Here is a 27,109-nt window from a genome sequence, read left to right on the forward strand (position 1 = left end):
TTGTAAATCTTCAAAAACAAGAATCAACTAATTGTTAGTAACTTTTTTATTGTTTTACCACAAAGTACAGATAAAAACATCCACAGCATATTCTCTCACCTTCATGGCCCAAACTGAGGAGGATGTGAAGAGGCAGTACAAGACCATTTAAAGTATGTTTCTTCGTGCTAGTAGAAGATCTAAAGTCGGCAACTTCTACCAAGCTTGATGGCATTTTTTTTATGTAGATACTGTAATGTGTATTGCTTATGTAACAGAGTAGCACATTCATTCACAAGCAAGCCTAGTAATGAATGCAGATACAGTACAACATGGCTGTTTTTTTGTTTGTTTTTTAGGTTTTTACTGTCTTTTTTTCTTTGTTGCAAGCCTTAGTCGATACAACACAATCCACACATATGACTCAAAGATACCGTATTTACAGATCTGGTTTATATAGAGAGGAAGACGCATTAGAAAGGAGAACTGTTGAAAAGTTTGGATTTTACCGGAAAAGAAACAGTCACAACCAGTAAGAAGTAAAATGTATGCAGGATCAAAATCGTCTCCCAGGTTTGTTGTGATCATCACTCCCTTATAATAATCAATACTTTGGTGGAGCACTTTGACTGGGGCCTCATTTTCTCAAACTTTGAAAGTTAGTGGCACATCTGTGATTTCAGGTTGGTATGCTACACTTGACATAATTAACGCAACAATTACTCTCAAAATAAATGCTTTTCTGAATTATATTTGCTTCAATCACATCAGAGTCACTTTCTTTATGAAGTTGATGATGTTGACCACCACAATGATTTGTGTAGTGCTTTGCCCTCTCAATCCATCCTCTTTTTCTCTGTTTTTTACTGGAAACAACATCATTCAAAATGTATGCATTGCCCACCAGCAAGCCTGGCATATCAATGACATAACAATAAGAATGATTTCTAAATTACCAGAGTTCACTTCAGTCCGCCAAGCAGCATTTGTTTTATTACAGTTTTAAATTTGATCACACTGCTCATTATGGCATCGTACAGCAAAAACAGTGAGCTGCTTCTACAGCAATCTTTGGTGAAGTGAGAAGAGCGAATACCTGGCAAACCAGTTTTAACTGTGGAAACTGTATTAAAACAAGGGTACAAACACTGAGTGTTTGGTGTAGTAATGCACACCCAGAATGAGTGATGCCATGTGGACTTACTGTAAAAACAGCTGTTAGCAGAGATGTGGAGTAGTTGGAGCCAAGAAAACCTCAGAACAAAATATTTAATTCCTGCATTGGTTCAAAACTAGTGGTAGAAACTCAGCAGCTAACTGGTCTGTGAACATATCAGCCTCCAGCTGTTTGATGCTTGTTAAACTGCATGTACTTCTCCTGAAGACTGAGCACTGGAGATAGCATTGCACAAAACAGACTGTAATACTGATTCCGAAGAAGTTGCTTACTGTTGGGCTGTTTGTCACAAAGCAAGGAAACATTAAATCTCTAAGTGTTGGCTGTATGTCACACATGTCATCCTAATCCTCTCCTGATGTTTCCTTTCACTCCTTCTAGGGGTCAAACTATTAGATAAAGGCAAAATACCATACAAATATCTAACAAAACAACACTGTTTGCATCCTCCAAACCCATTCCATCATATTTTAAAGAATGATGAAATGTTTGAATGATTATTGTTACAGGAAATTTTGATATTTGATAAAGTAGCTGTGACTATCCAAACAGCTATCAGGAAGATGAAAACTAAGTTTGCTGAATTTGAGTCTGAGTCATAAATGATGCTGCTGTAATAATCACATAATTTCAACCTCAATGCTTTGCATCCCCAGCAGGATTTTCTCTGCCTGATATAAAATACTGGAATATCAACGCGTAGCATTGTTAGCAAGCACAACTGCACAACTGTGTTACACAAAATGCTATTTCAGTTATTCTTACATCTTTATATTTTCTGTTAGTGACAGCAGGAACAATAACATGTTGGGACAAAAAGCATCAATGTTATTGCTCATCAGGAGTAAAATAAAATAAAGATTTGAGCCTTCTGAAAGCTCACATCTTTATTTTATTTATTACTTGATGTCAGCTGTATTGCAGTTGCTGTCTGGCTTAAAGGATTTATGATGCAGCACAAAGTTTCTCCAGCAAGCGCCTTCTTCTTATATAAGAGACATTTTAAAATGCTTCCCTTTATTAGCAGCAGTCCTGGAAATCACACTGAGTGGTTTGGAGAATGACCAACATATTAGTAATTTTTTTGTAATTTAGTAATTTTTTTTCAAATTTTAGTAAATTCTGATTGGTAATTCAGACTCAAAGTCATTCAGGGTCATTCCACTGTATTTTTCTAAGCAGGAAATTTGAATTTCTGACGTCCCTGGAAGGCAGCATGAGACAAAACCGACAGGGAAATAAAACGACTCACGGAGGAGCTGCCGAGGGTGCAAACAATTCCACACATCATCCAAACAAACCCAACAACATAGACCTCTTATATTTGATACTATCCTCATAGAACTTTATACCTTTTTAAATTAATTTCAAGAAATGCATACCTGTAGATATTATATATATTGCACAACATTTATATGTACATTAAAAGAAATTAAATAATTAAATAAAACGTGTCTCTAAATTTGTTGCTATTTTTTACGTAGCTCTATCTTGTTCATATTTTTCCCACCCAGTGCTGAAAGAATAAATGGGGCTCCAGAATACAAAAACATAAAAAAAAGGCCAAATGAAAAGGCTCAGCTGAATAATGAAAACAAAACACTTGCTTATACCTGCAGTATCCATGTGTAGATACCAGGTGAGCCAACAAATGAAACACAGATACCGGTACATGTATGTTTGATTCTGTGTGCATCCAGAATCATAAACGAAATGAACACATCAGTATTGAGCAGATTTCAGCTGCATCATCCCTCCCACATCAACTCCACCGTGGCTTTCTCGGTCACCGCATCCATGGCTGAAATCTTTTCAAGACATCTGACTGACATGAATCAAAGTACCGTAAACATTGGAAGGATTTAAATGGCACTCTGAGGATGGACGCCGTCAAATCCTTCTTGGAACAGCGAGACAACGAAAGATGGGTCGGGAACCTTCAAGAACCTGGTTTGCAAAGAGTCTGAAATACTGTATTTTGATTGAACTTGCTTTGGCATCAGATAAACACCCGCACTGATCAAAAAAAATCACCTTTTAGGTCTTTTATGAGGAGCAACCATGCCTCTAGCACTGGTCCACTTGCATCTCAGAGCATTTCAGACACTTTTTAACCTGGTTCTTGTGCCCCTCAGCCAATGATCCTTACAGAAAGGTTACAGGTTACAGAAAGAAGCAGGAAAGTGAGTGAAAAGGGTGTTGGGAGTATTTGACCCGAGGCCCCAGGGTCCAGCTGAAGAAGGACAAGGAGGAAAGGAGGAGGAAAAGGGTTTAGGGGAAGTAGTCAGCTTTAACATGCACAGTCCTGGTGAGGAGGAGCAGGCTGCTCTGTCAGCTGGGGTCCCTGTTTGGCCCCTGTGACGGCGGGATCTCCGGCGTCCAGGCTCTCGGACATCTTTTCACAGATGATGTCGACCAGGCGCTCAAAGGTCTGCTTCACATTGATGTTGTCCTTGGCGCTGGCCTCGAAGAACTCAAAACCTGGAGAGGAAACAGGGTGTGGAAGATGGTCAGAGAGGTTTAATGGGGATGTATTCTTGCTTTGCCAAACCCTCCTCCACAGCACTCTGAAGGAGGGTCTGGCTAGTCCACACAGCATTTTGAGATGGAAAAAAAACGTGCTCTGGTTTATTGGCATTTCTTTTAACCAATCACAATCGTCATGAGCAGCGCTAAGCACCAGACAGTGCCACCGTGCCGCTGCAAAATAGCCTCGGGAAGGAACTTGTTATGTGTACGATAGTCTAGCTAGCTGTCTGGATATACCCTGCAGAGATCTGAGGAGCAGTTAACCCTAGCCTTCATAAATTGACCGGAGTTTAAAACTCCAACACAAAGAAAGCGGAAGGTAATGGACATTCGGCTGAAAATCCGACGGCAACGTAGCAATCCCGGAAGTGGAATGTCATAGATATAGACTAATATGGACGTGGTCATCTGTGCAACTGCATAGTTTAACACTACCAGGCTAAACCTTCTGCCTGTCCATCTATTCACTTCAGATCAGTGTACATACAGTAACAAAGAGTTGTATAAAGTGTGTATTTGTTCTTGTGTGTGTGTGTGTGTGTGTGTGTGTGTGTGTGTGTGTGTGTGTGTGTGTGTGTGTGTGCATGCGTGCGTGCGTGTACACCATGAACTCACCAAGGTGATCAGACAGCTGTCGGCCTCTATCTCCGCCCACCACTCGCTCGTCCTCCATGTCACACTTGTTCCCTACCAGCAGCACCTGGGCGTTGTCCCACGAGTACGTTTTAATCTGAGTCGACCTGGAAGCCAACACACCCAGCAATCAGAGAGGAAACTCGAAGACTGTGATCACACTGCAGGCTGAATGTAACCTGAAGTCTGAATTATTCCTGTCACACGTTTTCTAAATCAGTGTATCCAGTGAAAAAGCTGAACAGAGTCTTTAAACCAAGTGAGTGAGCACAGTTACAAAATCCCATCCTGAAAAATGAAACCTAGATGTGACTATTATTTCACATTTAAAATCAGAATTGGACAGCAAGCTAATTTGACCTCACTGCCTGACTATTTTGTCACAATTTCTGGATATGGTCTCAAAAAAAGTGTTTTTGTTAAAATATTGCACAAAGAACCCCATCTGTAACATCTTCGTCCTCTCCTCCTGTGTGTTCCTGCTCAGCCATAGTACCAGATCTCATTGGTGAAAATGCAGTTTCACTTTCCTTTTAAACTTGAAGTAGATGGAGATGGATGTAGATGGAAAGGAAGAGCTGTGTCCAGTATGATGAAAAGGATGAGGTAGCAGTGAAAATAAACGCTAGACTTTGACCTACTGTAGTAGAGTATGTCTAAATGTAATCAGGATCAACTTTAAAAACTCTGGACTTTTTCTTTAAGGACAAATGAAATAACACACAGAGCCAAAGCCCAGACAGGAGACAAAACTAATACATACAGAAACTTGAACCGAATGCTGTGTTCATCAATCATCAGTATCTTTACAGTGCATCTATTTCCAGACTGGTTATCTACCACTTGATCCATCCTCCACACAGCGCTCCCTCTCACAGGTAAAGCTCCATGGTGTCAGTTTACACTCTCATCACGTACCAGTCCTGGACGGCGTTAAAGGACTCCTCGTTAGTGATGTCATACATGAGGATGAAGCCCATGGCTCCTCGGTAGTAGGCAGTGGTGATGGTGCGGTAACGCTCCTGACCCGCCGTGTCCTGGACAAAAACAACAACAGCTGCAGTTAGTTTTTGACTATCTCTTAAAATTTCACATAATCTATTTCACAGTGACTTCTGACAGATTAGGTTGAGGATAAACCTTTATGTCTTCAAACAGTCTATTTGGTACCTTTTCCTTATTTCTCGCATGACAGAGATTTGGCACAAGCCCTGCAAACACTGCCAACACTAACAATATTACAACTTATTATATTAGTCAAAACCTCAGGTTTTGTTTCTAAATTTATAATAATAATAATAAATAATAAATAAACAAAACAAACACCAAGAAAAAACTAAAAAATTACAAAAATCATATTTCTCACTGAGGGTATAACCACAGCCACAACAGGTAATTCAGACGATATTGACTTATTCTTTAAATTAATGAATTTGGCTGGTAAAATGATAAAGCACGTAGAATTTGCAGGGTGCAGAAATTCAAGACAAATTCAAGAGTTGTCTAATCCTTTTTCATACTACCCGATCTTGTTTTTAAAGACACAATCCTTGATTGGTTCACGGCACACTACTCCTTAGTAGGTAGAGTCATGTACACCGATATTGTATCCTGCATTAAAGATGTATTATCCTGACACAAAAACAAAACAAAAGAATCCCATGACAACAGGAAATTACAAATAAAAAAGCGTGATGTCAAAGTGTTGTTATCAGAGCAGATATTTTGCAGATACGAGAGTGGATTCAGTAACTTATTTTAGAATGATTCAAATGTTTAAGACCTGCAGATGCCCCCACACAACGACTTGGGTGCTCTGCTGTGGTTTCACAATACTTGAGCCTAAAGAAAGCCTAAACATTTAACATGTCAGACTGACACATTGTTTCCATGTGCAGCAGTACAGCCAGCGTATTAAAAGGCCTTTTGTGGTTTTTATAATCTTCATCATCTCCTCCTATTGTCTTTATTTTTGCTTGCGAGCTTTGCCAAACAGTGATCCTGTCTCCACCTCCCTTGCTCTCTTTCTCTGCTTGGCCACAAACCCAGGTGAGATTAATTGTCAGTGCTAATTCCTAATGAATGCTCAGGGAATTAAAGCCTGGTGTGTTTCTGATACCCAACCGAGCAGCATCTGGTACAACGGCATCACTCTGCTGTCAATGTGGAGATAAACAGAGCAAAAAAAGAAACCAATCACTGGCTCTACTGGAAGTAGGCAGCTTTTTGGTGTACCTCGAACATTACTGAGTATTTACACACTGCTTACAACTACATTATAGTGTGTTATAAATGATTAATTGAATTAATTTACAATTACTATCATAGACACATTAAACCACATATACAGCGAATACCCAGGTTCTACGTCCTGTTATCAAACTTTCTAGGGAATTAGATTATTTACGTTGAAGCATCTAAACAATGCACACATACAGTAACATGGACTGCAACGTGCAGTCTCCGGCAAACCATCCAGTCCTTAGATATGTGCACAGAAAAACACACAAAAATAACATACTGTACACAGATACACTTTTTAGCTTTTCTTTTCTTGTACTCATTGATGAGTAATCACACACGATCATTCTCAGGGCACAAGAACATTATATGACATTTATTGTTAGAGAGCTGCAGCTCTGACATTTCCATATTGTTGGTTATTATGTTCTGCAGTTTATGTCCTGCTCATCCACTCAATGTGCTGCAGGCTGCTCAGGATGAGAGCATCAAGCTCTATACCTAAAATGTCAGTGTAGGTAGCACTGAGTGGTGTTACATAATGAACACGTTGGAGTACTCATCTTTGTGTTCACCACGAGCCCTGATACAAAGATAAAGCTGTGAACACTTTATATGAGCGAACATTAAGTCAATAATGACTTGTCGGCCTGAGACTTTGGATAAGGATCACCTGCCGTGATGTTGTGTGATCTTAACTCTTCAGATAAACCCAAATTCAATCTTTCCCCTGTTTTCCCTGCCTCCTGGACTCGTGGGTACATTCATTTAATTTAATGGAACACGAGTCAAGACAAAGATACATTGCAGACTACAAGGAAAACATGGTAAATAGGCCACTACGTGGACCCAACGCCCAAAAAACGTTTTCTAAAACAAGACAATCTAAATATACAGTATATCTATATATACTGTACGTAGACATCTGAGCTCATGACTCAAACTGTTTAAATATTTACTAGAGTGGATTCTCAGCTGAGATAATTGCTGAGAGATGGGGGGTTTAATGTGTGTGTGTGTGTGTGTGTGTGTGTGTGTGTGTGTGTGTGTGTGTGTGTGTATGTAGGAAAGGGAGGGGGGAAATCTACTAGAGTGAGATGTGTGTTGTAGTGGGGGAGGGGAGAGCAGCACCCAGTCATCTATTTCTCGTGCTCTGATTGGCCGATTCTGTCTCCCTTACCAGAGGCAAGACCTGGCAAAGGCTGACAACAGAGACAGCTCTACACACATAACACACACACACACACACACACACACACACACACACACACACACACACACACACACACACACACACACACACACACACACACACTGCTTTGCTCACCATCACAGCTCTGTCATAAATTATGTTATGATGGATACCAGTTCCTCAGAGAGCCTGTCTTTACGCTGCTCTTTGATTGCGTTTACTGCTTAACCCTTAAGAGACAAAACATTTCTGATGCAAAAAACACTGCCCTGTTTGTTCCTGAACGCACATCAATGTTAAAAGCTGTGTCATTACTTCTATTGTATTCTATTGTATTCTACTCCTCCAAGGGTCAGCTGGATGAGCAGGCTGCAGAGAGTACGGGCGGCGTGCAGATTTGTGTTTTTACTGCGATCTGAGGATAGTTTGCATAATAAAAACTGCACTATAGGGCAGTGTTTCACAGATCCTGCTGCTCTGTTGAACATGTTATGAAATATCTTATGAAACGTTATTTGCTGTATTATTAGACATCATTAAAAAACGTAACTAAAATTTAGGTTATTAGAAAAAAGCAACATCTTTCTCACAAGTGTCGAGCTCACCTTCTAATCCTGCTTTTTGAAACAACCTTCAGATGTGGAGTTTGTGCTGGTATGCTCGAATCAGACTCATTTTTACCGCACGTCGCCCGACTACCAAATGCAAATGTTTTTATATTTGCTCTACTGCCATACAATCCTTCCTGGAAGTCATTCATAGTGTTGCACTTGGTTGTTCACATGAAAAGAGACAGTTGTGTAAATGTGTGAGGTAGAGGGAGTTTCAGACATTCAACCATCCAACATGCACTTCAGTTGAAGCATACTGATGCCTGGGGACTAAATAAGTCACTTTGTGTCTGTATAGGCTCTGACTGTGCAGCAATAACACTGCAGAAAACCTCTGACAACTTCAGCAAATCTATCCTCAAACTGATTCATCTTAGAAACGCAGACAAATGCACCGTGAACATGGTGGAAGCACAGGAAAAATGTTGGAAACGTGGCTCAAAGGTGTAAAAATGCAGCTAGTCATGGGACACTGTTGACCAGCTGCAGGTGATGGTTTGATAAGCGGGTTTGGTGAGTGAAGAAAGTTTGGCCAACAAGCTTGTGACATTGAAGAAAATCAATTAATGGCACTCACTCATTCAACTTCAATTCACCGGATACATACAACAAATTATAGATCTTAGTTTGATTTACTTCCCTCCCGGAAACTCAATACATGTCCAGATGTCTTACCCAGATCTGTAATTTGATCCTCTTGTCATTCCTGTAGATGGTCTTCACCTTGAAGTCGATGCCCACCGTACTGACAAAGGCCGGTGTGAAGGAGTCGTCGGCGTAGCGGAACAAGAAGGAGGTTTTGCCCACACTGCTGTTGCCAATGATGAGGATCTTGAACATATAGTCAAAGTTTTGGTCCGAAGACTCCTTCTGCCCATAGGTCGCTGTTGCTGAGGCCATCTGTGGACAGAGACAAAGGTGACACACAAAACTTTAATCAAATGGCCGCTGTGACCTCTAAATGTAGCACAGAGACTCTGATGGGCCTCACAATGCAGTTTTTTTCTTTTAACCCAACATAGTTCGAAGCTAATTTCCATCCAGTAAAAAAACAAAAACATCTGTTTTATTCCTTCCTAGGTAGAGGTCCCAGGTATAACAGACTAACAGACTAACATGAACAGGATGTTCCATCCAAGATGAATTACACAGCTCTTACTACTGAGTTTGCTGCCAAGAAAGCAAAAAAATTGACTTTCATGTAATTCATCCCATTTAGTGGGTTGAATTTAATGCAGTTAAAGCAACACTAGGTAACTTTTCCCGCTTCGGTCCCCCTACAGGTTGGAAGCAGAATTGTCCATTACATTACATTGTCCAGTTCATTCGAACTACAGTATGTAATGGACAATTCCGCTTCCAAACTGTAGGGGGACCGAAGCGGGAAAAGTTACCTAGTGTTGCTTTAAAGTTGTGCATAATGCCGTTCAGTGTGTTTAATCCTGTTTAAGGTGAGCATAACAATGTTTTAGCTGTGCGTAATGTGCACCTTGCCAACAAAAATACAAAAAACATTTGCTTATACATGATTATTGTAATGTTTAATCTCCAAGTAAATCACTTATATAAAACACGACTGCGGCGTCGCCTCACGTCGGCCCACGCCGCCCTTGTCTTTGCCAAAAATGAGCACTGGAACACACCGCAGAGACTACAGCCGACAGCAAAGTACCACGTACGTTCTGTGCATGCGTGCAAGGAAATAACTCTCCATACCAGCAGGTGGCGGTAATCTATTCGTCATTCAAAAAGGGAAACTGGATACAAACGTTGCTATGATACCCGCAACAAACAGCATTTGATTGAATCAGCAGCGGCAGAACTGAACGGAGCCTATGGTCCCTCTGCTTCACTCAGCGCTGGGAAAACAGCGGACACCGGGAGATGGCTAACCAGACTGTTCATCTCCCGGGCTGTCATCCGTTCTCTGAAAAGAATTCTCCTATGGTGGGAGCGGAGGGACCAAATCCGAACAGCCCGCTGTTGGCTAGTTAGCTAGCTAATTCGACCCACCCAACATGCCTTCATCATACACTGGTTACAGAAAATAAGCCGAACAAAATTGTCATCTGGCAATGTGCTTTCCTATGATGTGACAAGATTGTGTGACGCCGAATCAGCCAAAATAAAGGAAGACGAAGGCCGACGCGTGGCGACGGGGCAGGACACATCAATTACCGTCACAAGAAGATTATTTTCACGTCTGACAAACGTTGATGACTCCCTCGTGGCAGGAGTCTCATTTACAGCTGAAGTTACAGTCTAGGAAAGAAGTAGCTTGACATCTACACCAACATTGACACCATAAGAAGTGATTATATGACAGTGGTAACTTTAGATTTTGTGGCCTACACACTCACAATCTACTATGGCAGGTATTTACGTCAGCTGGAGAGCTAGGCTAGCCAAGACGTGTATCTGCTGTTCAATGCAGTTGCCATATAACAGCTACATACAATTTCCTAGGAACTACTTTCTGTGTCTCATTGGACTCAAATACTTAGTGTTTGAGATTTTAAAGATTTTAAAGTTCCTAAAATCTCTACAACAACTGCGGTGAGTATGGCCACAAAAAAAGAGAATAACACTCAGGTTGACAAAATGTACTTTTGTCTGGATGTGATGCAGACACATTAGCGTCTCAACCCTGAACTGGCTCAAGGCGTAAAACATGCTTCTACAAGAGAGAAAAAAAAACAGCAAGTGAGAAAAGTTCCTGACTTAATAGCTAATCACATTTCAGAAAGTAACAGTAATGGTCGGACACGGTCGACTGAGACTATTCAACCATCTGACAAGAAGCATAGCTTATTTACTTAATAACCATCCGCTACATGACTGAGACTTGCAACATTTGCTGGTATGCCACCGCGCTAGCTACCAGCGAGCTACAAGAATACAAGGCTACAAAGACGAAGAAAAGGATTCTGGAAACCTTTTTGACTCTTGAGAACACATTGACTTGAGCCCACAGGCCTCAGAGTCGCTGCAACCTGCTCTATATTTAGACTGTTATCTCCACTCAGCTGCAGTGGAACACGAGAACTCTCAGGGAATAAAGCGGAAACAAAACAACTGCACCCTCCTCAGAGCGCCGGCCTATCGGTTTACAAGAAGGAACACAGAGATACTTAAATAATGAAAAAGCACCGACCCTTCCTCAACACATTGATGTTTTTTTGTGCAAAGAGGCAGAGAACATCTGAGAAGCGCAGCATCACGGTTGTTGAATTGTATTTGGTTGATGATAAGTTGTGCTCCGCCTGTGACGTCAATAACTCTTTCACAAATCTGCAGCCTTGAGCTCCTGCGTATACTTCAAAACACTACTGGATTTACAATAAATATAACAAGTTTTAATCCAGAATACAAAAAGACGACATTTGTAATAAGAACTTGTCAAATTGAGCATGGGCATAAAATCACATCATAAAAAAAATAAATCAAGTTAAATAACATTAGGACTTTAAATATTTTGCTTAGTTTTAAAATATAGTTTATAGTATATTACACCCAAAAGTTCGAAACCTACACAGGTCTTGGGACAGTTTGAACTAAAGGGAAGTTGCCAGATGTGTTTGTGCTTGAATTTAATAAATAAATGTAGTAATTCATCAGTTAAAAAAAAGAAAAAAACATTACACAAGTTAAGCTTTTCTGTTGTCTGCAAACTAATCAATACTTTTTTTTAAAACAACCCATAGACTGCCAAGTGACTGGAGGAGAGTGGCTGTGAGAAGAGAAACACCCAAAAGAAATGTTTTATTCTAAAGTTGCATACTGTACTGTATGTTTACCTCAGTGTCATTAGAAAAAACACTCTGCTGTGATGCATGCCATATACTGTAGAATTAAGTCCAACATTGCTTGAGATGATGTGCACTGTGTTTCAGCATAACTGTGCAATCAGTATTGGCACTGTTGGATGATGTTTTCATTGTTTTTTTCAGCACGTTGCATTCATATTTTTAGGCAACCTTTATTTATATTCCTGTTAATCTGTCTCTATCTCAGAAATGTACAGCAAGCCACAGTTCCTACACTGTTCATCACAGGTGGATGTAAACAAGTTCAAATTAGCTTGACTCAGCATTTTAATCACACTGAACTTCATTGGCAACCCATCAAGTCTAGTTAGATGACTGAAAATGTGCTCTGCAGTGACGTGAACTGCAGTGTGACCCACTGAGGGCGAGTCCGTAATTCACACCAACTACAGGAAATGAGAACAAACACAGAGGTTGAAGGAGACGTACAGTATATTGATAACCGAAGATCCTCACTGAATCAACTGACCCGCAGGAGATTCTGCCATCTCACAATTCACTGATCCAATGACACACCATCCATCCATCCATCCATCTTCGTCCGCTTATCCGGTCTCGGGTCGCGGGGGTAGCAGCTCCAGCAGGGGACCCCAAACTTCCCTTTCCCGAGCCACATTAACCAGCTCCGACTGGGGGATCCCAAGGCGTTCCCAGGCCAGGTTGGAGATATAATCCCTCCACCTAGTCCTGGGTCTTCCCTGAGGCCTCCTCCCAGCTGGACGTGCCTGGAACACCTCCCTAGGGAGGCGCCCAGGGGGCATCCTTACCAGATGCCCGAACCACCTCAACTGGCTCCTTTCGACTGAGCTTCTCACCCTATCTCTAAGGGAGACACCAGCCACCCTCCTGAGGAAACCCATTTCGGCCGCTTGTACCCTGGATGTCGTTCTTTCGGTCATGACCCAACCTTCATGACCATAGGTGAGGGTAGGAACGAAAACTGACCGGTAGATCGAGAGCTTTGCCTTCTGGCTCAGCTCTCTTTTCGTCACAACGGTGCGATAAATTGAATGTAATACCGCACCCGCTGCGCCGATTCTCCGACCAATCTCCCGCTCCATTGTTCCCTCACTCGCGAACAAGACTCCAAGGTACTTGAACTCCTTCACTTGGGGTAAGGACTCATTCCCTACCTGGAGAAGGCACTCCATCGGTTTCCTGCTGAGAACCATGGCCTCCGATTTAGAGGTGCTGATCCTCATCCCAGCCGCTTCACACTCGGCTGCGAACCGATCCAGTGAGTGCTGAAGGTCACAGGCCAATGATGCCATCAGGACCACATCATCTGCAAAAAGCAGCGATGAGATCCCCAGCCCACCGAACTGCAACCCCTCTCCACCCCGACTACGCCTCGATATCCTGTCCATAAATACTACAAACAGGATTGGTGACAAAGCGCAGCCCTGGCGGAGGCCAACTCTCACCTGAAACGAGTCCGACTTACTGCCGAGAACCCGGACACAGCTCTCGCTTTGGTTGTACAGAGATTGGATGGCCCCGAGAAGGGACCCTCTCATCCCATACTCCCGCAGCACCTCCCACAGTATCTCCCGGGGGACCCGGTCATAGGCCTTCTCCAGATCCACAAAGCACATGTAGACCGGTTGGGCATACTCCCAGGCTCCCTCCAGGATCCTTGCGAGAGTAAAGATCTGGTCCGTTGTTCCACGACCAGGACGGAATCCGCATTGTTCCTCTTCAACCTGAGGTTCGACTATCGACCGAACCCTCCTTTCCAGCACCTTGGAGAAGACTTTACCAGGGAGGCTGAGAAGTGTGATACCCCTATAATTGGCACACACCCTCTGGTCCCCCTTTTTGAAAAGGGGAACCACCACCCCAGTCTGCCACTCCTTAGGCACCGTCCCAGACTTCCACGCAATGTTGAAGAGGCGTGTCAACCAAGACAACCCCTCCACACCCAGAGCTTTAAGCATTTCTGGACGGATCTCATCAATCCCTGGGGCTTTGCCACTGTGGAGTTGTTTAACTACCTCAGCAACTTCCACCAGGGAAATTGACGACAATCCCCCATCATCCTCCAGCTCTGCCTCTACCATAGAGGGCGTATTAGTCGGATTTAGGAGTTCCTCAAAGTGCTCCTTCCACCGCCCTATTACCTCCTCAGTTGAGGTCAACAGCGTCCCATCCTTACTGTACACAGCTTGGATGGTTCCCCGCTTCCCCCTCCTGAGGTGGCGAACGGTTTTCCAGAAGCACCTTGGTGCCGACCGAAAGTCCTTCTCCATGTCTTCTCCGAACTTCTCCCACACCAGCTGCTTTGCCTCTTTCACGGCAGAGGCTGCAGCCCTTTGGGCCCTTCGGTACCTTGCCACTGCCTCCGGAGTGCTCTGGGATAACATATCCCGGAAAGACTCCTTCTTCAGTCGGACGGCTTCCCTGACCACCGGTGTCCACCACGGTGTTCGTGGGTTACCGCCCCTTGAGGCACCTAAGACCCTAAGACCACAGCTCCTCGCCGCAGCTTCAGCAATGGAAACTTTGAACATTGTCCACTCGGGTTCAATGCCCCCAGCCTCCACAGGGATGCACGAAAAGCTCCACTGGAGGTGTGAGTTGAAAGTCTGTCGGACAGGGGCCTCCTCCAGACGTTCCCAATTTACCCGCACTACCCGTTTGGGCTTACCAGGTCTGTCCAGAGTCTTCCCCCACCCCCTGACCCAACTCACCACCAGATGGTGATCGGTTGACAGCTCTGCCCCTCTCTTCACCCGAGTGTCCAAAACATACGGCCTCAGATCAGATGAAACGATTATAAAATCGATCATTGACCTTTGGCCTAGGGTGCTCTGGTACCAAGTACACTTATGAGCATCCCTATGTTCCTCTCCTGGAACCATCACCTTATCGTGGTGGAGAGGTTTGTGTGTCCCTATGAACCTGAGGGCTGTGTTGTCTGGAGCTTTGTGCTCCTGGTAGGGTCTCCCAAGGCAAAGTGGTCTCAGGTGAGGGGCCAGACAAAGAATGGTTCAAAAACCCTATGAGTGACCGATGAAGAGATGGAGTGACCCTGCCCGGAGGAAGCCCGGGGCCCCCGTCTGGAGCCAGGCCCAGATAGAGGGCTCGTCAGCGAGCGTCTGGTGGCCGGGTTTGCCACGGAGCCCGGCCGGGCACAGCCCGAAAAAGCTACGTGGCATCCATCTCTCCATCCCATGGGCCCACCACCTGTGGGAGGAACCGCTGGGGTCGGGTGCGCTGCCACATGGGTGGCAGTGAAGGTCAGGGGCCTCGACGGACCAGACCCGGGCAGCAGACGCTGGCTCTGGGGACGTGGAATGTCACCTCTCTGTGGGGGAAGGAGCCGGAACTGGTGCGGGAGGTGGAGCGCTACCGGTTAGATCTGGTGGGGCTTACCTCTACGCACAGTCTCGGTTCTGGAACCATACTCCTGGATAGGGGTTGGACTCTTTTCTTCTCCGGAGTTGCCCAGGGTGTGAGGCGCCGGGCGGGTGTGGGGATACTCACAAGCCCCCGGCTGAGCGCCGCTACGTTGGAGTTTACCCCGGTGGACGAGAGGGTCGCCTCCCTACGCCTGCGGGTTGTGGGGGGGAAAACTCTGACTGTTGTTTGTGCATATGCACCAAACAAGAGTTCGGAGTATTCGGCCTTCTTGGAGACCTTGAGTGGAGTCCTATATGGGGCTCCAGTGGGGGACTCCATAGTTCTGCTGGGGGACTTGGGCAATGATGGAGACACATGGAGAGGCGTGATTGGGAGGAACTCCCTAATCTAAACCAGAGTGGTTGTTTGTTGTTGGACTTCTGTGCTAGTCATGGATTGTCTATAACGAACACCATGTTCCAATGACACACCTACGAACTAATGTCACATCACTATGCATTGTAGCGTGATTTTTTGGATTCTCTTATCAGGAAAAGACATATTTTTAAGACATATGATTTAATGCTCATATCCAGCTATTTATTTGTGTAACTTGTCTGAACATTAAAAAGGAAAAAACAGAGAAAAGAACTGGAGCTGATGTCTATAATTTCCTACGTGTCAGTCATGTGCAGGTATTTAGAATTGCGTGTATATGTGCATGTGTGTGCATTTGCTATATAGTATTTCTGAAAACGTTTTTACTTTGATTTGTATATAGATGATCAGAAGACTGGTCTTGAACTAAAAGAGATCCTGAAGTATTAGACCCAGAATGTGTTGATACCATAAATTATCATTCACTTAAGAGATGATTTACCTTATTTATCAAAGACCTGATGGAAATATTCAATTGCAGAAATTTCAGTTTAGTTGACAGAAATACAAATGGTGACATATTAAAAGGAAAAGAACAACATAAAGTGTCTTGGTGTAGTATCGTCCCACAACGAGCTGCCAGAACAAATTCAAGTCTGTGAACACCATTAAATACTCCATCATTTTGTTGATGATGGTGCCGACTGCTGCCTAACACGATGCTCCCATAGGTGTTCAATTGGGCTGAGATCCGGTGCTGGTTGAACTAACTAAAGTTCAAACTTAGCCTAGCTAGAACTTTATATATATATATATATATATATATATATATAAAGTTCTAGCTAGGCTAAGTTTATATATAAAGTTCTAGCTAGGCTAAGTTTGAACTTTAGTTAACTTTATATACTTTATATATATAAAGTTAACTTTATATATATATAATTTATATATAAAGTATTGTTGCTGTAACTTGTAAAAAGTTGTAAACTGTAACTGTTGAGTAGCTAACTAAACAAAACAAATGTTAGCCTGCTAATATATGACGCATTAATGGGATATTATTAGTTAAGTTACTATCCAAGTGAATTTCCTGAAAATCAGCAAAAGAAAATACAAATTAATGTGTGTTTCCATCTACTAAAGTTACAGAAATACAGTATAAGGAGTTTAGTGCATTGAGATAATTGCTGAAGAAGAGGGGACAATGATATAGTTAAAAAAGCGAACCTCAAGAGAAGAAAAAACTATGTGGAAAACGTGATGGAAATATGGCATTTATGTTTGTTTCATGCGTTCATTTGAGGAAGGCGAGAGCTGCCGTGAGCGTGACATCGTCTTCAATGACTTCAAAACACTCGCTGAATCCTTTCATTACCAAACAGAGGAATGTCTTTGTCATCTGTATGGCGTAATGTATGGTGTAGTTTTGCGGGCTGCCATTTTTTATAACCTGGGTCGAGTGAATACAAAAATTGCACTAGCTATTGGCGGTATCTTGGCTATTTAGAAATAACCCCAGTGTTTTAACTCCACCTTCTAGTATCAGCCCAGCTCGCTTAGAACCAAAAAGAGCAAGTCATGCAGTGAAAAAACAGCATAAGTCTGTTTCCATTGCACTTTATTGCATTTTGTTTCTATCGATACATCAACTTTTCGTCATTAGCAAAGCACAATTTGGACTTTTTACATTTCAACTCAGGTTTTATAATGTACAAATTGAAAATGCATATCAAAAAGTGGACAGAAACACACTTATTGACACATCTGATCAAAATGCTACATAATAATGATGTCAAGTGGGAAGATTTTACATACACGCAAACATTTCACACAAAAAACACAATATACCAAAAATTAGAGAATGTTAATGTTAACTAAAATATCTACGACGTCTATTTGTCACAGTGAACCAAAACAAATCTAAAAATGTTTCTCTGGCTCCTACCAAAGCAAACCTACTGGACGAGAGATCACACTTGATCACAGTCAGGGTTTGGTGTTAGATTTCGTCTTTGGCCAGCCTTATTAAAAATGTATCTGCTCCTGTTACTGTTGCACCAAAGTGTCTACTCAGCTCAGCAGATATTTCAGCCCATTTGCTTTTTATCGAGTTTCTTTAAGCTGAGTCAGCGGTGTTGCAGGTATAGCACATTAGGAAATAAGGTAACTTAGAAATAGACATTCAAGCCAAGGTCTTAGTCTACTCTTCTTCTAAACTTCTTGATTATCTTTGCTTGCTGTTTCCCAAAAGCTTTCCAACTCTGCACTTTAAACCATTCTCTTTTCTTCCCTCATGTTTCTCTACAAAATATATTTCTCTCTGAATATTATTTACCACTTCAGGAATATTTGCTGCCACTGTCAAGGTGCTACAGTGTGATCTAACCCTTTGCCTCTTTCCTATTGTTTTCTTAAAATGTAGGGTATCTAAAATGTGGATTTATCGAGTTTGTTCTGGACCAAAGTGCTGGTTTAAATACCTTAAAGTTAAACGTAAGCATGTGACAGTTATTAATAGCTGCGATTAGAGGAGGTTAAAAATTAGCAGCCACAGCTGAAAGTCTGGAACTTGTCAAACACTATCACAGACTTCTGCTGGCTGCTGAGTGTCTGTATGTGACGGTGTGGTGAGATTACTGCAGCCTTTCCTCTGCGTCTCAGAGATTAGCTGTGGAGAAGAGAGTTTGCTTAACCTTCACTAAACACTAATTTGATACAGAAGCTTACAGACTGCAGGCCTATGTGCTTAATCGCAAAGTAATTAAATTCTCATTATGCAAATGCATTTCAGCCTGCTGCTTTCATTTGGCCTCGATAGTAAACCGCCTTTGAACAAAGTTATCAGTCAGGTGTGCTGAACTGAGAGAGCTGCCGTAACACATGGGTTCGTTACGACTTATGATTTAAAGAAATTGCGACGGTGCTAGCCCTCCACCATTGTGCTGCCTGTTTTTATACAATATAAAGCATTAAAGATTGTAAAAACTATTTACATACAAAGATCTGAAATTATTAAAAAAAAAACAGTATGCAGTAAACTTGCAGCTACACATACATCCATCTCCACTGAAGCAGCTCGACGTTTTCTGCTTTGCTCAAGAGCACATTATCAGTAGTTACACCTTAGTGCCACCCTCTCTCACCAAGTGTTGAGTGTTTTTCTATAAAGGACAAATCCGGCGCAAAATGAACCTAGGGGTTAATAATACATGTGTAGGAGTCGACTGTTCTCTGGGATTTGTTTTCGTGCTAATCGAATGTGACCAGTTTACCATTAGCTTATAAGGCTAGTCGTCGGGGCACGGGTAAAGTAAAAAGAAATTGCTATTTCTATACCACTACCAATGCTCAAAATAGCACCACACTTCCACAGTAGCATACACTGAAAAAAAAAAAAAACTTGGATCAACTTAAAAAAATTGAAGTAATCAATCACACGAAATAGTTGACATTGACTCAAAGTAAATAATTTTATTTAGTTTAACCTGAAAAGTTTAACTCCAAGCAACCACCTTTTAAAGGTTGGGTCAAACTAATTATTTATACATCCGAGTAAATTAATTATTTTAGGTTGCCTCAAATAAAAAACTAACAGTTGTCATTATTTCAAACGTATAGTAAATAAAATTTGAAAAAAATGATTTTAATACATTTTGATCAATGACTACTCAGAACACTTTCCTTTATAACACATTTCTATTTATTGTTTAGTAAATTGACAACATTGAACATCTGTTTCAAATGTATGAAGAGAAACAGTCTGCTTCAGCTGAACACCCGAAACAAGACTATTGATGTCATCAGAAGACAAATCATGGAGCTGTGAATAGTAGCACAACTCCTAAGACATGCAGTACCCATGGTGAATTTAGCGGGACATACATTTTATAATTCAGGTGTGAGCCTTATGGTAAAGATCCATTTGTCCGACACGACTGAAGCGTGGTGTCGCGACGTCATACATCCATGGTTGATGCTCCACGCCCCTGACCGGCAGCTGATTGGACAAACGCGTGTCGTGGGTTTGGCTTCTCGAAAATTTCAACAGATCTAATAAAATTGCTCTGATCAAATGAATAAATTCAGTTTAATGTCCCGCTGCCAATTTATATTGTATCCATATAAAAAAAATGGATTCAACCATAAACATAAACTAGAACGTTTACTTTAAATGAAAAAACTAATAATTTTCAGCTATTTCAACGAGAAAATACACATTAAACGAACAACAGCAATGTTAGACTTTTTTCAGTGTAATGAGGGTCCTTACATTTAAAGCGAAGCATTGAGAACTTGTGTACAGACAGTTTATTAAAAAGATAGTTTGTAAAGACAGTACCGTTTACGTATACATGCGGACGCCATCTTGGGAAAACAGTCAAGACCAGTCGAACGATGAACGCCGTGTAAACTGTCTGTCTGGAAGTGTGGTGCTATTTTGAGCCTTGTTAGTGGTATAGAAATAGCAATTTCATTATTCTTTACCCGTGCCCCGACAATTAGCGTTATAAGCTAATTAGTGGTTTGCGCTAAAACTGGTCACATTTGATTAGCATGAAAACAAATCCAAGAGAACGGTCGACTCAGTACACATGTGTTATTAACCCCTAGGTTCATTTTGCGCCGGATTTGTCCTTTAATCCTAATTCAATCATGACTAAGAGTTGTGAGCTTCTTTGCTGGACAATGACATCATCAAGCTCTCCTCTAAACCTGTCACCTAAAGGAGATTGACGTCCTCCAGGAGCTGGATTGATCCACAGCTAAGTGCTGCTGAGGCCAGCTAGTCAGGCTCATTTCATCAGTAGCGGCTGGCTTCCTGCAGACTGATCCCAGATCACCCAAACACCTTCCTGCTAAATGACAGTTACTGAGGAACCTGCTGAGACGACTGACGGAGGCGTTTTCAGCTCCACTCAGAGAGCAAAGTCATACTGGAGTTTCACTTTAAACGCATTTTTCTGAGGTGGGGATAATCTCTTTTCTTTAACAACATTTACTCAAGTACTGTAGTAGTACTTAAGTGCAGTAAGTACTGCACTTAAGTACATAAACAAACAGAAAAGTTCATGGTTCTTTCCACCATCCAAACCCATAAAACTGACACTATAGGAGCATTCGAATGCATCATGTCAAAAAAATGGTCTGACTGAAACTGGACAGGTAAAAATTCTCACACGTGGAAATAACATCTGCATTCAACAAACTGAAAATGATGAATCTCCAAATGTAACACTTGTCTATCCTTGCACTGCTAGTCATGAAGCATCCCTCTTGTTCTAATGGCTGCAGTCTGCAACAGTTATACTAAAAGGTACCTTGCAAAGGCATCATCAATACTTCCTAATCAAGAAAACCCACCCTATTTGAAAAAATAGGGTGGACATTAGTGTTCCTATTTCAGAGATCAAAGGTCAACCAGATGGGACTTTTTACAAATGAGGTGAGATCTAGGTATTTGAAACAGTTGGTGAATGTATCACATTCGGCCCTTTATAACATACATATTACATTTTGTTGCCAATACTTTTTACAAAAATTTTGAACGAAGGAATTTACTTTATTTTTTATACCTTGGTATTTACGACTTTTACTTTGGTACTTTTACATAAAAACATGAATACTACTTAAAATACTCCCACGGCTGCAAACTCTTGTGTAAATTCACCGTTAGGAAGAAAAACTTCAACTGTGAACAGACTGAGAGGGTAAAAAAGGTTTTCACAAATATAAAATGTTCTACCAAACATTGTTTTCTCATCAGGGAGAAAAAGTGGGACACTAGAACTGGACAGCTGAAACAACAACTGGTCAAAATAATTGACATTAAAATAAATCTGATGTCTTGTCGAGGTTTCGAAGTTTAACATACCAACAGTTCACCTGACTTATCATTTATCACCACATCCCTATATTTCACACATAGATAGATAGATAGATAGATAGATAGATACTTTATTCATCCCAAGGGAAATTTTAGGCATGAATAAAGTATCTATCTATCTATCTATCTATCTATCTATCTGTCTATCTATCACACATCATAGATAGATAGATAGATAGATAGATAGATAGATAGATAGATAGATAGATAGATAGATAGATAGATATTGGTGTGTGAAACAATAACTTATAATGTACTAAAACAGAGAAGATGCAGGGGTTTTATGCAGCTGCTGTCCTGCTCCTGGTTGCCTGGGACGGCATTTTCCCCCTTTTCCTCCAATCACATGCATCCTTTTCTAGGAAGCTGGGGGATGCAGATGAGAGGAGGGGAAGCTAAAAATAGCATCTCTTCCTCTTCTTTCTTTTTTTTCTCTCCACAGCAAACAGAAAGCAGAGATGGGGGGAGCAGTCAGCATGCGTGAGATGTTGTTTTGGTGCTAGAGTCTGCAGGTGAATCCAGGACATTTTGAATTAAAACCATGTATCTCTTTGTAAACCGGTTTATAGTTCTTAAATATTACCTTTTTATTTGAATTGTCTTCCCTGTTTTTACACGTATCTATTTTTTTCAGTTTTAAAAAACATATTAATCAAAAATGTAAAGCTTGTTGTTGAAGTTGAAACCTTCTTCTTGCACTTTGTCAATGTATTAAGGCTTTGTTTAGTTAATATCCACTTATTAATATAATACAGTATGCTTTGATATAGCGGACAATTCGAATTAAAAATACAGTTTTGGGCTGCAAACTGGTGATAGCTATTTTGTGCTGATATTTTGGTATATTTCCCTTCAGGAATACCATGCTTGCCTTTCAGAGATTTTTTTTTTTTTTTCTTATGATTGTGTAAAAGCCTCTGAAGTGACTTTAGACCATCATCGGACAATTATTTCATGTATGAAATTTCTTAATTTAGAAACAACTCTGAGCTTTGAGTCTGTTTTTCTGCAGCTGTGGTCAGATGAGACTCATAATTCTGACAGACTGATATTTATCTGAAATGTAATAAAAAATATCGACCAACGTATGAATCTGATCCTGGGTTGGAACTGTAGGAGTGTTTGTCACAGGCAACATGGATGTGTATGTTTTCTTTCAGACTGACAGACAGACCTTCAGACTGTTGGTCTCACATTTAGACTCTTCAAACACATGAAACTTTTTAATCACTGCAGGCAAAATGAAAAAAATCACTGCCAGAAGAATTTCAATCTTATAGTTTATACATAGCTCTTTAAATTTTCCCATTATAATGATTAATTTCAATGGCCAAACTGCTGACTGAGGCTGAATCAACAATTACACTATTATACCGTTTTCGATACTGTAATTGAAAAGGTAGATGAAAGCCAATACATCCTCTGTCTGTCTCTGACACACACACACACACACACACACACACACACTCTCTCTCTCTCTCTCTCTCTCTCTCTCCTCGTTCTTCTATATTAGTGGCAACGTTAATAAATTTAGCCTTCATCAGGGCAAAACTATAAAAACAAATGTGGTGTAATATGGTCATATAACAAGCAAAAAAACTACGTTGGGCCTAATGTACTCAAAGATTTTATCTTAACTTATGCTTACACATTTTTTTGTGGCATTCATCAATACTCTCATACTCTCACTTGTTCTTAGGTAAGATCAACATTCACACATTGGAGAATTTATTATATATTATTTTCCTCCTGTGTGTATGTGAAGTACAGTATATTACTCCCAATACCATTTTAGTTTGAATATGCATGTATATTTTAAGTTTTATATGATGTAGGCCTATTCATCTTTTTTTATTCTTACATATTTCATTCCTTCTGTACTGAAATGTGCTGTTGAGGTATGGGAGGCACACACATTCATGCCAATTCATTTGAAGGCACTAACCGAGATCCGATTGGTTTAGGAATACATGTTTCACCCTATCACAGGAACACAGCAGTCCTGCATAAGGCTCAACCTTTCATGTATTAAATTCCAATAATATTTCTACCATCATCCCCATATTCGCACCAATAGTCTATATATGGTAGCCTACTCAGTGGTGACCTTAGGTTATTTCATGATAATAATTGTTAAAATGATAGATTGTGTATGCGTATCCAAAGTATCTCTGATTACTCTCGCCTCGTTTGCTCTTTGAATGGATTTGAAGTGTTGTGAATTGTATTCTATTGTTGTTGCTCAGACACATTTAGACCCATTTTCCTGATTTAAACCGTCGGACGGAGTGAAACGCCTTTTTCTGCAGGACAGGCCCCGAGTCAAAGCAGAGATCCACTAAACCACATCACATCCATCCCCACAGATTACACGAATAAATATGCATTTCATGCATCTACGACGGTTTTATGGCTTTCACAATGAAAACAGCTGTTCTAAGCAAGCATCGTATTGCCCATGTCAAAGGGTCCTAAATTTGACATAGGCTACCTATTATTTATGTAATATTCAAACAGAAGCGGTCATTAACAATACACACGGTATACAGTGCTACATTTAAATATAACATGTATATCCATGCAATAGATTAATAAAGAAATCCCACCTTTATAGATTTCTATCCGGCTGCTATCCACCGCACCAGCAACCGCAGAAACACCACCACTGTCAAGTTAGAAAGGCTGTGCAACACTACATCCGGCTACGATTTTCCGGAATAAAAGCCGTTAAAAAGGAGCTGTGCCTATTTTAAATCGCTCAAAATATTTGCGACAATACTAAAGGTGAAAAGAAAAGGTGGTGTAAAGAAAAAAGGAAAATCCCAATGCACGTTTTCAAAAGTATTATTTCAATTGGCAGTGTTGCTTTGTGGTATGTTGCAAGTCAAATTCCTGGTCAACTTACTTGACCAATAATGATAATTGATTCTGTAAAAACAAAGCAGACTGCTTTGATTCCATTCACTAAAAGCAAAACATGCAAAAGATAATTGCATTTTAATTTGATGTCAATTTAAATAAATGATGTGAAAAAAATTTACAAAAAATCAGCATTAGGATTTAAAACAACAACCAGAATAACCTATTTCATTATTTATATACATTTGATAGATAGGCTCAAGGGCATAACTTTGGGTTCAACAATTGGATGGAATTTTTAACACTTCATATTCTGCATTCTGGTGAATTTTTCTGCAACACTTTATGCCTTTTCTGCCTCAATTTATGGTGCAAATGTTTTTATGTATGTAAAGGAAATTATAATATTTTTCCGGGGGGAGGGGGGGGGGTTGCACTGGCCAGTTTTGATTATTGGGGATGTTGTAGGCACTCCCACCCTCCTGTAAATTACGCCTATGTCTATGGATAGGCTTATCTATGGGAGGGAAGGGTGTGTTGTGCTGGTAGCGGCTAATGTAGCTTCGAGCCGCTACAGCCTTGGGTTAGCAGAGATGAGGAGCGGGCTACAGATGTCTGGTAAACTTACTTCTTTCTAACGCACACCACCAGTTATTACCATTTTCAAATTTGTAGTCTTCAGGCTCAACCCATACATCCATGGGCCCAACCGACGCTGACTCAAGTGACATCACTTGTAGGCTAGTGCCGGGAGATCTTCAACAAGGGGTCCGTGACCCCTAGGGGGTCCTCATAGTTAGCCTACTGCAGGGGGGCCGCCAAATTCTTTAAAAAATATTTTTCTTGAAAGTTTCTTTTTTCAAAAATGAAATATGTCTGAAAATATACATCGATGTGAATCTAACATATTACGTAATAGCAAAGATAAATTGGCCTATTTGTGCAAAAAAAAAACAAAAAAAACATTGAAGATAAGCTTACTAGCTGTTGGTAAGGTAGCCACTATGGTAGCCATACAGTTAGGCTTAAAGATCCACTGTGCTGTCCACATGTATGTTTAACGTTAAAACATGATGTAGAAATACTATCCATTTTGTTTCATCTATTCGGCCCAGTTTAATATGCAACTCAATTGTTTACAATATATGCAGTAGGCTAGGGGGTCCCTACTCGTCTCTCTTTGAGCTAAGGGGTCCCTGGCCTAAAAAACGTTGAAGATTACACTGGCTAGTGTAATGAGCTTGTGTTCTCTAATTATATATATATATATATATATATATATATATATATATATATATATATATTATGTCCTCTCTTATAGGCACATCCATGACCTGAACGCAAGCAATTTTACTTTGAAAGAAAAATAAATGTCTTGTCTTTCTGTAAATCCGCCATCTTTACGCAGCCAGAAACGTTGACGTTAAATCAAATGAATGACAGGTGGGTAGGATTTTGAAGGCAGTGGGGAAGATTGACAGCGCGTCTAACGAATCCGAAGCCACGATGTAACAACTGTCCTGAAACATTCCGCCTCAAATACGCAACCTTTACTCAACCTGTCATTTGTTATTGATAAGCTCTGCCGGAGAGACTAAATTATTCATCAGGAGGTCACACCTGCTGCTGTTTCCACCCATTGTCAGACACTGGTCTTATATAAAAATATTAGCCTAGTCTACTGCAAAAACAGTGGTGTAGTCCAGGGTATACGCTGGTATACGGCGTATACCTACTTATTTTTCAGTCAGCATTGCGTATACCCACTTCTAAATCCCCCCTGATGCGCACCATTCAGTAATATCTGTGAGCCAGATTGCCCATTTTTTCCTCAAGGATAGTGAAGCCATGACCCACCCTCCTCTGCCTCTAATTGGCTGGTACTCGCTGCTTTCACTGATTAGATTGGTTAACTTTAGGCATGAGGACTGATGAGCCAATCAGAGGCAGAGAAGGGCGGGTCATGCCGAGGAAAATATCGCTAATACCTCAGGTGCCAGTGAAAAAAAACAAAAAAAAACCTCAGGTGCCGGTGCCACTTGACTACGATAACGGCAGCAGACCAAACAACAGCTGAAGAAATAACACAAGCGGCGGTGTGCCACCCCAGTTGATGGAAGACATAATTCTGAGGTAAGTTTTAAGGTGGTTTCCAAATGAATAATTATTTTAAACTACTGGCAAATTGCCAGTGGCAATATGACTGCACATTTAGAGGAGAAGAGATAACACCATGTTTGCCTCATGATAAATACATTTTACATTCATCCAGGCTGCTTGTGTGACCAGTAGTAACTACAAACTGCTCCTAATCAAGTCATGATCATTTTATAATAGTGAGCAAGTAGAAATGACAGATTTTTGGGTAAACTAAATCATAGTCTTACATGTCACTGTTTCTAAAACAGGGCTTTTTTCTGGACTACTTTAAAAAAAAAAAAAAAAAAAAAGGTGAAA

At 41.0% G+C, this 27,109-nt stretch overlaps 1 protein-coding gene across 1 annotated transcript; it reads right to left on the reverse strand.

Moving 5' to 3' along the window:
• Positions 1-3,198: 3,198 nt before the first annotated feature.
• Positions 3,199-24,497, reverse strand: rab3ab (RAB3A, member RAS oncogene family, b). The gene is made up of 5 exons (XM_031303936.2): positions 24,400-24,497; positions 9,038-9,262; positions 5,237-5,355; positions 4,301-4,425; positions 3,199-3,637 (listed from the first exon to the last, which is right to left on the reverse strand). Exons 2-5 carry the CDS (start codon positions 9,260-9,262, stop codon positions 3,447-3,449), a joined length of 660 nt encoding a protein of 219 aa, XP_031159796.1. The 5' UTR covers positions 24,400-24,497; the 3' UTR covers positions 3,199-3,446.
• Positions 24,498-27,109: the final 2,612 nt, after the last annotated feature.

The sequence above is a fragment of the Sander lucioperca genome, chromosome 11 (assembly GCF_008315115.2).
Source record: "Sander lucioperca isolate FBNREF2018 chromosome 11, SLUC_FBN_1.2, whole genome shotgun sequence".
In the NCBI taxonomy this organism is placed as follows: Eukaryota; Metazoa; Chordata; class Actinopteri; order Perciformes; family Percidae; genus Sander; species Sander lucioperca.